The following is a 16,920-nucleotide window of genomic DNA, read 5'->3' on the forward strand; positions in this document are numbered from 1 at the left end:
GGCACCTCTGAACTTCCTGGTTGCCTTCCCCCATCATAAACTATCAGAGCATACATATATATTCAGTTCATGTCCCCCTACTATCCTGTAAGGTTCATGGGCCTGGAACTGTGTATTTTCATTGTTTGTCATTTTATCCTCAGTCCCATACAACTGCTGCACATCTTATAGATGCTTGTTAAATATTTGTTGCATGAATAATTGAATGTGGCCTTGTAGAACTAGAATGTAGAGTTCATAAAGGAGAACAGCAGAAGATGCTACTAAATAATAGGTTCTGGAATAAAAACAGCTGACACAGAATGTTTACTACATGCCAAGTATAGTTTAAAGCACCTTGTGAGTATTAACCCACCCAGGCCTCATAATAACCTTTTAAGGTTAGTAACTTATTATCTCCATCTCACAGATAAGGAAGGGATGTATTGAGAAGTCAAATAAGTTGTCTCAAAAGGAACATAACTGGTAAGTATACAGCTAGGATTTTTTTTTTTTTTTTGAGAGGGGGAAGGGGCAGAGGGAGAGAGAATCTTGAGCAGATTTGTGCTGAGTGCAAAGACCAACTCAGGGCTCGATCCCATGACCCGAGCTGAAATCAAAAGAGGGGTGCTCAACAACTGAGACACCCAGGTGGTCTGAGTACAACTAGGATTTTAAAACCAATTCATCTGATCCCAGAGCCTGCAAGTTTAACCAGAGTATAGGCATTCTTTGGTAAAGAAGCAGATGGTTAAAAATCTGCACAAGATTATTGTGGAAATTCTGAAGGGGACTTAAAAAAAATGACACCACCTGCCTAAGCTCTAAACAGAGAGTAGCACTGCAGAGGTCTGTACCCTGTGGTGGAGGGGTAGGAGTGAGGGTGGGGTGCATGGTGGGGCAGGGTGAGGGTGGGACTGGATAGCTTCTACTGGATTTGGGGTCTAGTTGGTATTACCTGCCTGCCCTCTCCTATCCCATCACTGATGCATGCCTCCCTCAAGCCCACCTCTGAGCCTCCTGTTTTCTGCATTTCTGGTAGTCCGTCCCACTGCCTTTTTGTCTAGATTTTTCTCCCACAACCCAGCTCTTCTGTTCCCTTCTATCAACTACTGCTGTCTGCCCCTCTGCTGACTCCATTCTTTTGTGAACAGATCTCTTTTGTCATTAACCTTTTCTTTAGAAGCTCATTCCTCTTTTTTTGCTGTAATAAAAGCAGAAAACTGCTTTTTCTAGAAGTTCGCTAAGTGTTCTGGCACAAATCACAGCCTTACTCATTTGGTAATCATTTATTCAAAGTCTGCCTTCCTTGATTCTGAGACTCTTTTCCTCTTTGCTTTTTTAATCCTTCACTGTCCAACTATACTCTCATATCTTAACCTCTTTTTTTTTTTTAAAGATTTTGTTTATTTATTCATGATAGACACAGAGAGAGGCAGAGACAGAAGCAGGCTCCATGCAGGGAGCCCGATGTGGGACTCGATCCCGGGACTCCAGGATCATGCCTGGACCGAAGGCAGGCGCCAAACCGCTGAGCCACCCAGGGATTCCCCTTAACCTCTTTTTTTTTAAAGATTTTTTATTTATTCATTTGAGAGAGAGGGAGTGCTCAGGCATGCTCAGGAGCACGGGGGTGTGGGGGGTGGACAGAGGCAGAGGAAGGAGCAGACTCTCAGCTGAGCAAGGAGCCCTACAGGGGCTCCAGGTGGGGCTCCACGCGGGACCCTGGGATCATGACCTGAGCCAAAGGTACTTGCTCAACCGACTGAGCCATTCCTTAACCACCTATCTTTGCTTCCATCTTTGCTGTCGCCCTGGAACTATGCTGTCCAGATTATGCTCCCACCTCCTAATTGTCAAATTCAAGGCCTCATCTTAAATCTCTTACACTCTTATTTTCTGTGGCACAGAGGACTCCTGGCCACTTGTTTTTGAAACTTTTTCTCTTTTGACTTTCAAAATATATTCTTTTCATTTTCCTCTTTTGTCTTTTCCTACTGTTAAAAATGATTAAGGAGATTTAGGAAAAGTCCTTGGATTTGAACATTTCATGAAGTGGACAGTCTCTGAGAGCTGCAAAGTGAGGTGGAAGGCAGAACACTTTTATAGGATAAAGAATAAAGAACAAGAAAGAGAAAATGAAAATATCTGTTTGGCTGACTAATAGTCAACCTTGTTTGGAGTGAGACAGCCCAGAGTTGGCTTGGCATTTGGGGACTGGCTAAGGAATATGCTACATTTCTCGTCAAACAGAGAATTAAGTTTCCATTTGCTGACATGGCAGGAATGGCTCCATTGTGGGCCTAGAAATTTATCTCAATACTACCTCTTGGACTATTCCTTCTGTTTTTTCTGTTTCTTGATGTACCATTGCTAAGGATCTGCCCTTTGCCCCCCTTCTCTCTTGCCTTTGTTCCCATATAGTCTTTAATTATTCTTTTTAAGATTTTATTTATTTATGTGAGAGAGAGCAAGAATGAGAGAGATCACAGGAGAGGGAGAAGCAAACCCTCTGCTGAGCAGGGAGCCCGACTTGGAGCTTGATCCCAGGACCACAGGATCATGACCTGAGCTGAAGGCAGATGCTCAACCAAGTGAGCCGCCCAGGCGCTCTGCGGTGCAGTCTTTAAACTGTCACCTTTGTGTTGGTGTCTCCCACACCATTTCTTCATTCCTACTTTCTCTGTGGATTTCCAGGCCTGTACTTCTGTCTATAGGACATCTCTAGACTCTTAGACTGAGCTTACTTTTCTCCTTCTGCTCCAGTTGCTTTCCCATTTTACTTTCCAATTTATACTACTAACATTCTATCTGGGCGCCTGGGTGGCTCAGTGGTTGAACATCTATCTGCCTTTGGCTCAGATCGTGATCCCAGGGTCCTGGGATTGAGTCCTGCATCAGGCTCCCTGAGGGAAGCCTGCTTCTCCCTCTGCCTATGTCTCTGCCTATCTCTGTGTCTCTCATGAATGAATTAACAAAAATTTTTAAAATAACATTCTATGCATCTGGTTGTAAACCTCTTTCTATCTTTCCTTTTTTTAAATGATTTTATTTATTTATTTGAGAAACAGGCGGAGAAGCAGACAGAGGGAGAAGCAGGCTCCATGAAAGAAGCCTGACATGGGACTCAATCCCTGGTCTCCAGGATCAGGCCCTGGGCTGAAGGCGGCGCTAAACCGCTGAGCCACCCAGGCTGCCCAAAACCTCTTTCTCCACAGCTCTCAGATTCATTCAGACACAAAGTCCTATAAATTCTACCTCCTAAAGTTCCTTCTTTTTAATTCAGGTTCTAATCATCTCTCATCCTAGGTCTTCCTGCTAAAGTGATCTTTTTTTAATTTTTTTTTTAATTTTTATTTATTTATGATAGTCATACAGAGAGAGAGAGAGAGAGAGAGGCAGAGACATAGGCAGAGGGAGAAGCAGGCTCCATGCGCCGGGAGCCTGATGTGGGATTCGATCCCGGGTCTCCAGGATCGCGCCCTGGGCCAAAGGCAGGCGCCAAACCGCTGCGCCACCCAGGGATCCCAGTGATCTTTTTTTAAAAAAAAAAATATACCGTGCTGTGTCTCTTCTGATTCTGCAGTGTGAAATTCAGTCTCCAAAAAGAGCATTCCAGGCCTTTCACATTCTAACTCCAGCTTCATTTCCAGCCTCATTTCCTTCATCCCCATCTAACAAACCTGGCTCTGGTAATCCACCCAAAACGTCTTCTAGAAGCACACAATGACTTTTCACCCTCTGTGCTTTATTTCTGCTCTGCTCATAACTGCATTTTTTACCTTTTATATTTTGGATCTCAGGTTCAGAAGGTTGAATTATTGATGCTCTAGTTCATGACATACTATTGTAATTGGTCTTTCCAAAGTCCTTCACCTGTTATTTAGCTGTGCATTGCCCCACAACCTTTCAATGTATTTAATGTCTGTTTTTTTTTATTTGCTCCTGTAAGATATGTATTTTTTGTGTGTCTCTATATTTAATTTACATAAATGGTATTGTTATAGATATCATTATTGTTTATCATATTGCTATCGTTATATTGTTATATTGTTATTGATATCATATTGTTTCTTTTTAAATTTAGTTCTATGTTTCTAAGCTCTGTCCGTGTTGTTAGTCTATTTATTACTTCTGATTGCTGCATAGTACTTCTTGGTGCACACCCAGCACATTTTATCTATCCCCTGAAAATGGACACAGTGAATGTTTTATACCTGAACCCCTGGGCAAGGCCAGAGTTTCATCATTACCTAACACAACAATTCCCAACCCTATCAGACTCAAAATCTTTCTTAGATAACAGAAGTATTATAATGTCTCCTTTATGATTCTGAAATGACATTCACAGATATAACCTCTCAGAGAACACACAATGACATCTGCCTCCTGGTATGGTATACCCATCTTTGTGTAATCCCCTCTCCTTGAGTGTGGCTGTACCTATTTGACTTCTAGTACATAGAATAGGACAGAGTTATGGGATGCCACTTACAAGATTAGGTTACAAAAAAACTGTGGTTTCTGTCTTGGGCGTTCCTGATTCTCTCCTTCATTTGTGCTGAGAGAGGCAAGCTGCCATGTTGCAAGCTGCCATATGGAAAGGATCCTGTGGCAAGAAACTGAGGGAGTTAGTCTACTAACCCAAAGGAATGAATTCCTGCGGACAACCATGTAAATGATTTTGGAAGTGGATCTTTCTTACTTCAGTTGAGACTGCAGCCACAGCCAACATGTTGCCAGCAACATAAGGGACCTTGAGCCAGCTAACCTGCACACAGATTCCTAACCTACAGAAACTGTGGTGAATGTTTGTTTTAAGCCACTAAGTTAGGGGGTAATTTTTTTAGGGGATAATTTGTTATGCAACAATAAATAACAAACATATCTAACTATCCAATAATATAAAAATAATATATAATGTCCCATTGTAATATAAAGATAAAATACAGACAGTGAATTATCTGTTTCAATACATGAATGCTCTGGCTTGAATACACTAGAGAGTATAATGATTTCAGATGCTTGCACCTATATATAGAATCACCATGAATGTAGGGGCTACGAATGCGGAATGATTTCAGTGAGCATGGGCTACTCAGATTATCATAAGTGATGTGGCTTTTGGTGACATTATTTCCTGAAATGGTTCATAGCTTGTTTGATAAGCTCAAAACAAAGTACAATATCCCTCCAATTCTAGGGCACTTGCTATTTTGGGAAAAACTGTCAGTTCATCCCTCCCTATGTGTCTTTATTCCTTACTTTCACACAGAACATTTCACTTCTGACACTTCTGGTCACCAAAGGTGTGTTTCTTTTCCCATAGCAAATAGTTCTATGACACCAGCTGGGTGTCCTACAGTCTAATTCAATTCTGACACTATCTACCTGGACATAGTGTTAGATCCCACTGGCTAAGGGCTCAGTCCCACAAAACTGCCTCCCATTTTAGATGCCAATCACAAGTAGGTCCCAGGTTACCCACATGTCTGTCCAACTTGGCTACAAATCAAAAGGTCCCCATGACTTCCTCCCTCTTGGATTTATTTGCTAGAATAGCTCACAGAACTCAGAGAAATATTTATTTAGATGAACAGCCAGATGATGAGAGTGAGGTCTGAGAGGGTCCTGAGTGAAGAGCCTCTGTCCCTGTGGAGTTAGGGGTGTGTAATTCTTTCCATAGGTAGATGTGTTCCCCAACCTGGAATGTCTCCAAACTCCATATTTTTGGGGATTTTTATGCTTCCTGTAAGCATGATCAATCATTAACTACATTTCTAGCTTCTGTCCTCTCTCTGGAAAATGGGAGCTGGGGCTGAAAACTCCAACCTTTCAATCATAGCTTGGTCTTTCCAGTGACCAGCCCCCAACCAGGAGCCCACCCTAAATTGCCCACCCTAAATTGCTTCATGAGAATAAAAAATGCTCCTATGCTCTTATCACTTAGGAATTGCAAGGGTTTTAGAAGCTTTGTGCCAGGAACTGGAAGCAGAGACCAGTATATATATATATATATATATATATATATATATATATATATATATATATATATTTGTTATCCCACAGTTTCATTCTTAAATGTGAGTTAAAAGCTTAAGACAGGGGATCCCTGGGTGGCTCAGCAGTTTAGCGCCTGCCTTTGGCCCAGGGCACGATCCTGGAGTTCCTGGATCGAATCCCACCTTGGGCTCCCTGCATGGAGCCTGCTTCTCCCTCTGCCTGTGTCTCTGCTTCTCTCTCTCTATGTCTCTCATGAATAAATAAATAAAATCTTAAAAAAAAAACATAAGACATGTTTAGTATCTAAACAAAGTTAGGTTCTAGGCTCAGATAATTATAGGTTTTTCATTCGCATGAATGTTTAGCAGGGCATTCAGAAATATTGTGGGACAACTTCTCCTTGTGTGGCATCATGCCTTGCATTGCAGAACATTTGATATCCCTAGCTTTAGCCTTCTAACGCCAGTGGTTTTCCTCATTGTTCTGATCACAAAATTCCCCACAAATATTTAATCCTCAGTTTAAGGGGGTGATGTTTTCCTCTTAAAAACTAGCGGCGAAGGAAAACATACCCAATAATCAGTGTAGTGCTTGGCAATTAATAATAGTGTAACTAGGGATCCCTGGGTGGCGCAGCGGTTTGGCGCCTGCCTTCGGTCCAGGGCCTGATCCTGGAGACCCGGGATCGAATCCCACGTCGGGCTGCCTGCATGGAGCCTGCTTCTGTCTGTGCCTGTGCCTCTGTCTCTCTCATGAATAAATAAATGAAATCTTTAAAAAAATAATAATAGTGTAACTATAGGTTGTTAAAATTGTGTAAACACACTCTTCGGGCATCCCAAGGACCACTGGCACCCCAGTCATGCGTAGCTTCACAGCCCCGAATCAGGGAGCGGTGATTCCATACGTAGAAGTCAATTCAGGGCCACAACATACACACTGCCCAGTCTACGATTTCCTTTTCTTTCCTAATACGTAATCAATCCGTGATCTTGATCACAGAGCCTGCGGCTCATCCCCCGGTCCGCTTGCACCTGCCGTGAAGTCTCCGCGCGATCTCCTCGCGGGTTGGCCGACTAGGCCCCGCCCCTCCCGGCTCGGCCCCGCCCCTCCCGGCGCGTCACCGGAAGTGAGGCAGAGGAAATAGTGAAGCGGCTGCAAGCGAGGCTGCGGCGCTCCTAGGCTGGCCGGCGGCATGGCCGACGAGGAGGAAGACCCTGCTGTGAGTGACCGCCGCAGTTCCCACCCACCCGTTTCTTCATTCCCTGGGGGACAGGAGCGGAGCCTGAGTTCAGATTCACCTTAGCCAGTCCACTCGAGAGAGTTCGGAGACTTCACGCCCAGCTAGCCTTTCCCTTCGGGTTCATCTCTTAGTACGTGGGGCAGGACGTGAAGAGTAGGACGGTGGCTGCTTGCTTTTGCTTTTGGTGTGTGTTTGCTGGACACTCCGAATCGCCTGGAAAGCCATCCGAGGACAAAGCTCATTGTTTGTTAGCGCGCTTTATGAACCGATACTGCAGCTGATAACAAAACTATGTGCTTACTGTAGAGTTGTGGGAAAATAATGGACCGAAAATCAGGGAACCTGGATTTCAAAATCTCTTTTATCTCTGAGCGAGTTTCTTAACTTTGAGCCTTGGTTTACATGTAAAAAAATGGGGTTCAGGCTTATTGGAGGGAAGTTCCTAGTCCTGTGTAAGCGATGCTTAGTAAATACTAGTTTGCTTACTTTGATTCAGTACCAATTCTTTTTTTTTTTTTAATTTTTTTTTAATTATTTATTTATGATAGTCACAGAGAGAGAGAGAGAGGCAGAGACACAGGCAGAGGGAGAAGCAGGCTCCATGCACCGGGAGCCCGACGTGGGATTCGATCCCGGGTCTCCAGGATCGCGCCCTGGGCCAAAGGCAGGCGCCAAACCGCTGCGCCACCCAGGGATCCCAGTACCAATTCTTTTTTTTTTTTTTTTTTTTTTTAATTATTATTTATGATAGTCACACATAGAGAGAGAGAGAGGCAGAGACACAGACAGAGGGAGAAGCAGGCTCCATGCACCGGGAGCCCGACGTGGGATTTGATCCCGGGTCTCCAGGATCACGCCCTGGGCCAAAGGCAGGTGCTAAACCACTGCGCCACCCAGGGATCCCCCCAGTACCAATTCTTAATAGTAAAAACTGTAGTAATAGACTAACTAGTTGGTTTAAAAAAAAAAAAAAGTATGGTCATTATAACTCTTCCAGGAGAGGCAGTAGGATTATTTGTTAGGGACATCGTAGAAGCCATTCCTGCGTAAGTGGAAAGTTGGACTGGATAGTCATTAAGGTTCTTAAAACGCTGAGATTTCATGATTTTTTGCTGCTTGCTCTAGGCTTTCTGGCACAATATCAGTGTTAGAAATGAAAAAAAAATTAAACGTTAATTATTTAATAATCAAATGCAGCACTTGACATTTCACATATACGTTTTAATTTATAGTTTGAGGAGGAAAATGAAGAGATTGGAGGAGGTGCAGAAGGCGGACAGGGTAAAAGGAAGAGACTTTTTTCTAAAGAATGTAAGTAATATTTGACAATGATTCAATTACAGACAATAAAAACTTTTTTTTTTTTTTTTAAGATTTTACTTATTTATTCATGAGAGACACAGAGAGAGGCAGAGGTAGAAGCAGGCTCCATGCAGGCAGCCGGATGTGGGACTTGATCCTGGGACTTCAGGATCATGCCCTGGGCCAAAGGCAGGCGCTAAACCGCTGAACCACCCAGGGATCCCGACAATAAAAACTTTTAGACATGTTTATTCAAAGTAGATTAATGTTCTGTGTGGGAACAATATTCTCAGACTTGCCTATAAAACGTATTTAACTTCTGAATCAAATAGTAGTGATCCTAACCCCAATTTGTGTGTGTGTAGGTGGGTGGGCGTGTATATGCACTTTTTCTTTCTCATTGAAGAAATGTGATCAGTGTTTTTTTTTTTTTTAAGATTTTATTTATTTATGAGAGACACACACACACAGAGAGAGAGAGAGGCAGAGACACAGGAAGAGGGAGAAGCAGGCTCCATGCACCGGGAGCCCGACGTGGGATTCGATCCCGGGTCTCCAGGATCGCGCCCTGGGCCAAAGGCAGGCGCTAAACCGCTGCGCCACCCAGGGATCCCTGTGATCAGTGTTTCAGTTCAGGGCCGAAAAACATACCTCTGTTACTTTTTGTGTCCCTTACTATTGCAGCAGAACTCCTTGACTTCAAGTCTAAGGTTATGATGGATCCTGGAACAGGTGCTGATGGTAGGAATTAAGTTGGGCCTTCGGACTAAAGCATTGGACAGACAGAAAGGTGATGAGTAGTGTAAGACATTACAGTGGCATAGAGGTTGTAATGTATTGGTTCTCTAGTGTATTCCCTCAATAGATAGGCTTGACTCTTTTTGGCAGCAGCAAGAGGGAGAGCTGCTGTTCCTAGTGACAGTCAAAGCTAGTCCCTGAAAGGCACTGTGAGAATGTGCTCTCCATCCTGTGTCTTTTACATGTAGTTATGGCTGAGTAGTGACCAAGGAGGCAGCACATGAATATATGGTTTATTTATGCTGGGTCGGACTGAATGATTCCCAAATGCTCTTGAAACTGCAGTCGGTATATATTTATATTTTTTTAATGACTCAAATCCTCCATATCTCAATGTCTCACCTAAAGCTGACCACTCCTTAATCCATCTTTGATACTCTTTATTCTGTTTTTATTTCTTGTATCAGCATAAGAAGGGGATTTCCACGGCAGAGCATCCCAGACTGATGTTTGCATTGTCACTTCTTAGCAGAAATGTTTGTTCTGCTTGGCTTGTTTTATTTTTGTGATGATAAGAGTTTGGAATATTCACAGCCTTCTCCTTGTCTTACTTTAATCTTGTATAATTTATTGGCTGAGATCTGTTATCTGAAACTTTGTTTTTTTGTTGTTTTTTTTTAATTGCTACTTTATAACACAAAGTTTCAAATCATTCACTGGTATTTGTTTGTGTCTTTACAAACCCTTTAACCAAATGCAGTTAACATATATACTGGTGAATTATGCTCATCAAAATGTTAATGACAAAGTATCTTCCTCAAATATTTAAGGAAAAATAGTAAGCTTGCAATGGAGAATCCTGGCAGACAAGTAATGTCTAAAGTATTAGCTGATGATCAAAGTCAACATCACCAGTAATGTATAACATCATGTACCTCCAATATGATGCATTAAGAGGGCACCTCACCTGTATGGTACCCTTTCTAGTAATGAGTAACCACAGTCTAATCATGAGAAAACACCAGAGAAACTCAAATTGGAGAACATTCTACACGATCACTAACCAGAATTCTTCCGAAGGGTCAAAGTCATGAAAAATGACCTTAATTTGAGAAACTGTCACTGATCAATGGAAAGTAAGGAGGCATGATAACTAAATAGTGTGGGATCCTGAAATAGAAAGAGGACATTAGTTGAAAAACCGGTACTGGGGATCCCTGGGTGGCTCAGCGGTTTAGCGCCTGCCTTTGGCTCAGAGTAGGATCCTGGAGTCCCGGAATCGAGTTCTGCGTCAGGCTCCTGGCATGGAGCCTGCTTCTCCCTCTTCCTGTGTCTCTGCCCCCCCCCCCATAAATCAATCAATCAATCAATCAATCAATCAATCAATCTTTAGGAAAAAAAAGAAAAACTGGTGCAATCTGAGTAAGTTCTGTACTTCTATAAATGTTAATTTCTTAGTTTTGTTAAATGTCTGTGGTTCAGTAAGATGTTAAGGGGAAGATGGATATAGGGTATTTGGAAGCCCTTTACTATTTTTGCAACTCCTCTGAAGTAAGTCTGAAATTATCCACCCCCCCCCCAAAAAGGGAAAAAAAGTCATCAGAATCCAAAAGAGAAAAAAAAATACTGGCTCTTGTGTTCATTTTTGTACCCCCTATATCTGGACCTAGGCCTGGTGTACTTCATTCTCCTTTCAGTTGGACCAGCTTGTACTCATTTCTTCCTTTGAAGTGTTCTAGGAGATCCTTTTTTTTCCCCCCTGTACTTAAAAAAGAGTACTAGTCTTAAGCTAACAGCTTGATGAATTTTAGGTATTTACATATACTTATAATCACCCCCAGATCAAGATACAAAACCTTTTCAACATATGAGAGGTTTTTTTTCTTTAACATTTATATACTCCTTTCAGAATCTAGTAAGAGTTGATTATTCTTTGCAGAAAAATGTACATACACAAATAACATATAAAATTTTTGCATATAATTTCAGAAGGGCTCAAGGATTTCTCAGAGCATGTCCATAGACTAACTGGGAGTTTAGACTATAGGATGAGAATCTATATGGATCCCATCTGCCTTAAACTACCAAGAAGTGTAGTACTGTAGAGGGTAGGAATATAGACTCGAGCCAGATCAGCTGCTTTCAAAAATAGGTTCCAGGGGCTCCTGGGTGGCTCAGCGGTTGAGCATCTGCCTTTGGCTTAGGGCGTGATCCCAGGGTCCCGAGATCGAGTCTTGCATTGGGTTCCTTGTGGGGAGGCTGCTTCTCCCTCTGCCTGTGTCTGCCTCTCTGCTTATCTCTCATGAATAAATAAATAAAATCTTTAAAAAAAAAAAAAGTAGGTTCCATCTCTTGCTATCTATGTAACCTTGGGCAAGTCACTTAGGTCAGTCAGTGCCTCAATATTCTCACCTATATAGAATAGGGATAATAATAGTATCTACTTCAAAGGATTGTTGTGAGGATTAAATGGGTTATATATGTGAAAGGCTTAAAACTATATGCCCGGTAAATAGCTGTTAGCATTTTTTTTTAACCCTGTATTAGTTTTTTTTCCTCCTCTTTTGCATTATGTTTTTATTTTTTATTTTGTAAAGATTTTATTTATTTATTCGTAGATAGACAGAGAGAGAGAGAGAGAGGCAGAGACACAGGCAGAGGGAGAAGCAGGCTCCATGCAGGGAGCCCGATGCGGGACGGATCCGATCCGGGATCCCCAGGATCACACCCCAGGCTGCAGGTGGCGCCAAACCTCTGCGCCACGAGGGCTGCCCTGTTTTGCATTTTTTAATGGTTCTTTCAGATGAAGCCTGAAAAGAGTTTGTTAGTGGAGCATTGATCTAGGAAGTAAACTGTCAAGATTCCACATAGTTTGCTTTCTCCTTTTGATTACCGTGTACTTCATATAAGTAGTATTTGGAGTATTTTCTCTCATGTCCTTTTTCCCTGTGTTAGTATTAGAAAGGATTTTGCCTTCTCTTTTCTGATGCTCCATGCCCCTCCCACCCACCAGCACCATAAACACACAGAACACTCTCAGTAAGGGCTGAGCCATTGCTACTTATCCTGTCACTGCCATGGAGTTTTCTACTTAAAGGTATCCCAGGGTTGTTAGTGAATAGATGATAGAAGTTAGGGAAAGAATATTGATGTCAGGGCTCGGTAACTGGGAGGGAACAGAAGTTCCTACTAGGGAAGAACAGGTAGGAACAGTTGGTTATGAAATGTGGTTAAAATCTTTTACATCAAAGTCCATACTTGAAGACGACAAATACAGTGTAAGTATACGTTTATACAAGTATCTTCTCTAATTTGGTCCATTTCTAATTTGAAAAAAGTATCAGTAAGATTGTTAAAATTGTTCAGGTAAACAAAAATGACCTCTTTTACAGTGCGATGTATGATGTATGGGTTTGGGGATGACCAGAATCCTTATACTGAGTCAGTGGATATTCTTGAAGACCTTGTCATAGAGTTCATCACTGAAATGGTAAGATTCCTTTGTAATTGGTCTTAGTTAATTGAGTAATAGATTTGAAATTCTAGCTTTTAGATAAGACTAGAACTTTGCCATCCTCTTGAAATAAGCTTATCCATTTGAGTGCCTTTCTGTGGAACTTACTGGTTATTATTTATCATTAAAGATACATAGATATGTAAACATAGATGTATGTAGTATATGTATACATACAATATTCTACCCTCTCCTGAATTTTATTCCTAAGGACATAATTCTAAGATCCTTGAATAAAATATTAAAATATTAACCATAATCCTGTCATCTAATATAAGTTTCCCCCTTCCAGTATTTAAATGTATACAATGCTTACATAGTGGTAATCATGGTAAATATTTATTTTACTCAGAGTTTTATAGTATGTATTTCTTATATTCTAATCACAATTATTTTAATAGTTACATAAAATTCATTTAAGTTATTTTCTAATATATTTAACCATATCTCTCTTATATAAATCATTTGCAGATTATTTTTAATTGAATAGGTAGTTTTGGATGATCATATTCATGAAATGTCCTCCCATCTCCTTGTATATACTTACAGGGATGGGGATACTGAGTTTGGTTGTGTTCCTTGACTTTATTTATTTATTTATATTTTTATTTTTATTTTATTTCTTTTTTTTTTGTTCCTTGACTTTCTACCTTGTATTATATTATAGATTATTTCTGCATCGGGCTCCCCGCAGGGAGCCTGCTTCTCCCTCTGCCTGTGTCTCTGCCCCTCTCTCTCTCTCTAATAAATAAATGAAATCTTAAAAAAAAAAAGGATTATTTCCTTAGTACAGAATAGAAGTAAAATTCCTGTGAATATTCCAGAATATGCATTTTTAAAAATTATTTTCCATTTATAAAAATAATATTAAGTTTAGGAGATATTAAAAGGTTCAGGAAAGAAAATAGAAATCTGCAATCCTTCCACCTAGAAACCACTTATGCTGAGATTTTGCTGGATATTTTCTTGTTTTTTTTTTTTTTTTTTTTAAAGATTTTATTTATTCATGAGAGAGAGAGAGAGAGGGGCAGAGACACAGGCAGAGGGAGAAGCAAGCTCCATGCAGGGAGCCCGATGTGGGACTCGATCCCGGGTCTCCAGGATCATGCCCTGGGCTGAAGGCAGGCACTCAATTGCTGAACCACCCAGGCTACCCTTCTTGAATTTTTTTGCACATATTTTTAAACTTTATTAAATTGAAATCATATAGTATATTTAGTCTTAGAGCTTGTTTTTTCAATTAGATAAGTAGAACTCTGACCCCCAGGTCATTGCATAACACTGTAATATTTTTAATGGCTTCTTAATATTGACTGGATATGCCCAAATTTTTTTATTTAATGCCTTATTAAATACTTAGTTTCCCCTTTTTTAGTCATTAGAAATAATGCTATGATGAACCTTTGTTTTTGCACAGGATAAATATGTGATAGGAGATGAGATTTATTTGAATTTGAGAAGACCTATCACTATTTATCAGCTACTGAGACAGAAAGCTTTAATGAAATGTGCAGTTAAAAAGAAATTACAGAATTATTTTATTTTTTTATTTTATTTTTTTATTTTATTTTTTATTTTTTTTTTACAGAATTATTTTATATAAATAACATAAAACAATAACAAAAAACCAAAAAGAAACCAATAAATTGGGCAGCCTGGGTGGCTCAGCAGTTTAGCGCCTGCCTTCAGCCCAGAGCATGATCCTGGAGACTCGGGATCGAGTCCCGCATTGGGTTCCCTGTGTGGAGCCTGCTTCTCCCTCTGCCTGTTCTCTCTCTCTCTCTTTGTGTCTCTCATGAATAAATAAATAAAATCTTAAAAAAAAGAAATCAATAAATTTGATAGCTTTTATATCCTTAGTATTGTAAGATGTTTATAAACCATTAAAAGAAATGTTGCTGTAATACAGTAGAAAGTGGATAAAGGACATGAATAGAAAGACAATTTACAAATGAATAGCTATAAAAATTAGAAGAGAAAATCTTCAGGTTCACCAATATTAAATAATTGGAAATTAAGAGAGTAAAATACTAGATTTGTTTTAAGTTAATTTATTTCTTTGTAATAGACTCACAAGGCAATGTCAATTGGAAGACAAGGTCGGGTACAAGTTGAAGATATCGTCTTCTTGATTCGAAAGGACCCAAGGAAGTTTGCTAGGGTTAAAGACTTGCTTACTATGAATGAAGAATTGAAACGAGCTAGAAAAGCTTTTGATGAAGCAAATTATGGGTCTTGACATTTTCTGTATTTTCTGAAGCTTCATTATTTTCTGGGGAAACCGTGTATAATAACTGTATATTTTCCACAGTAAGGTCCCAGTATCTATCCATGTATATGCAAGATGGAGAAACAAAGTTTTCAGCTTTTATTTTCAGATCTTCAATTTTAGAGTGAAATTTGAGCCTTGAATTGCCTGCCCTTATATGACTATACTTGAATTACTTGTTGGGTTTTAATGACTACATGTAAGTTGAAATACCTTGCAAACCATGCAGTTCCTTCTGACTTTGACCATCTAAATGATGAAGTAGTATTTATGTGTTGAGTGTATTTGTGCCTTTGTAGGCTATACAATAGCTGTTTAATATATGAAATCTAAAGGGCACCTTTGATTATGATTGCTAAGATGTTTCATGTATTCTAAAGTTTTTAGACTACAGAAGTCTAAGAAATTATTAAAAGAGTGAACTGGTTTGCATTTTTTTTAAAGGAGAAGATAATACAAGAAAATAATAGTGTTTTGGAGGAATGTTTGTCGGTCTTAAGATATTTGTTTTTTAATATTCTTTAGATTACAAGAATGATTTTTTTGTTTGTTTTTTTAAATGAAAAGTTTCATGTGAATTCTTCCGTATTGGAAGGCTTTGATTTAAAACCGTTTGGACTTAATAATGAACTAGTTGTCAAGTTTTAAGAGAACTCATTTTCCTAGGTCAGATTAAAACTTTTGAAAATAAATACTTTCAGTAGTAGAAATGGTGTTGCTTAAAAAGCTGATGACAGGATAAGCATTTGAGATAGTGTTTTATTACCATGTTTGTTAGTACTTGTTCATTGTGGAAACGTGTACTTGACTAAAATCATATATGGCTATGGAAACCACTTTTGTAGTTCAGGATATACCGTTTTTGTGTGTGTTAAGCTTATTAAATTATTGCATTTAGATTAAAATAAGAAAACTGCAATTGAGGGGATTACTGAATATTTCTCTGTGAAATAATGTTTTGTGTGCTGCTTATAAACATAAATCAGTATGTAGAATTTCACTTTCTTAACCTGTTGATACAAGGAATAAAATGAAAAATTAGGTTTATAATTGAATTTGTGATTTATCAGCTTTTTCTCCCCATTACTAGTAATATAATTTTGGCTGCTTAATTTCATTAAAAAACGTTTTTTCTATATTATTCTTGTAGTCCTTCTGAATTGATAATGGGATTCAAGATAACTGGGCTGATCTTTGTGTTATTTAAAAAAGCAAAAACTGGGGTTCCTGGCTGGCACAGTCAGTAGAGCATGTGACTCTCAGTCTCAGGGTCATGAGTTCAAGCCCCATATTAGACATGGAGCCTACTTTTAAAAAACAAAAAAAGGAAAATCCAATTGAAAAGCTACTCCAATCTAAGCTGAAATCAAGAGTGCGAGTAGAATAATAAGATCTCAGTATATCACTTTTTGTTGATCAGGGTATACTTCACCCTGAAGAAGGAACTGGCACTAGCTAGTGGGCAGCCCGGGTGGCTCAGCAGTTTAGCGCTGCCTTCAGCCCAAGGCCTGATCCTGGAGACCCGGGATCGAGTCCCATGTTGGGCTCCCTGCATGGAACCTGCTTCTCCCTCTGCCTGTGTCTCTGCCTCTCTCTCTGTGTCTCTCATGAATAAATAAATAAAATCGTAAAACAAAAAACAAAAAACAAAAAAAAAAAACTAGCACTAGGGAAGCTATACTGGTACTTGTCTTAGTTAGCTAGGGCTGCTATTATATCATAGACTGGGCAGCTGAAACAACAGAAATTTACTTTCTCACAGTTCTAGAGGCTGGAAGTCTAAGATTAGAATGCCACCATGGTTGGGATTCAATGAAGGCTCTTCCTGGTAGCTTACAGAGAGCTGCCTTCTCACTGTGTCTGTATTTGTCT

The 16,920-nt window shown here is 39.9% G+C and overlaps 2 protein-coding genes across 9 annotated transcripts in view; both read left to right on the forward strand.

Annotated features, from left to right (window-relative positions):
• WDR47 (WD repeat domain 47) overlaps positions 1 to 16,920 on the forward strand; it is a 119,791-nt gene that overhangs the window by 25,945 nt on the left and 76,926 nt on the right. For 6 of the 8 annotated variants that reach the window (XM_072754421.1, XM_072754432.1, XM_072754424.1 and 3 more), the window contains exon 1: positions 7,119 to 7,208. The exons of 1 other annotated variant lie outside the window; for it this stretch is intronic. The gene's annotated coding sequence lies outside the window, so the exon portion shown is untranslated. Of the gene's footprint in view, positions 1 to 7,113; positions 7,209 to 16,920 lie in introns of those variants that run through there. One more of the 8 variants, XM_072754428.1, reaches the window with a different exon arrangement.
• TAF13 (TATA-box binding protein associated factor 13) lies at positions 7,108 to 16,189 on the forward strand. The gene is made up of 4 exons (XM_025996356.2): positions 7,108 to 7,204; positions 8,458 to 8,536; positions 12,658 to 12,755; positions 14,848 to 16,189. The coding sequence occupies exons 1-4, from the start codon at positions 7,178 to 7,180 to the stop codon at positions 15,016 to 15,018; spliced, it is 375 nt and encodes a 124-aa protein (XP_025852141.1). The 5' UTR covers positions 7,108 to 7,177; the 3' UTR covers positions 15,019 to 16,189.

Source organism: Vulpes vulpes, chromosome 3, assembly GCF_048418805.1.
Source record: "Vulpes vulpes isolate BD-2025 chromosome 3, VulVul3, whole genome shotgun sequence".
NCBI lineage: Eukaryota > Metazoa > Chordata > Mammalia > Carnivora > Canidae > Vulpes > Vulpes vulpes.

What these genes read in the sequence shown, in the direction of transcription:
- TAF13 (XM_025996356.2), top strand. Translation starts at nt 7,178, where the DNA reads ATGGCCGACGAGGAGGAAGACCCTGCT. An exon ending in ACGAGGAGGAAGACCCTGCT is followed by an intron (nt 7,205 to 8,457) that starts GTGAGTGACCGC and finishes TTTAATTTATAG; the next exon opens with TTTGAGGAGGAAAATGAAGA. An exon ending in GAGACTTTTTTCTAAAGAAT is followed by an intron (nt 8,537 to 12,657) that starts GTAAGTAATATT and finishes CCTCTTTTACAG; the next exon opens with TGCGATGTATGATGTATGGG.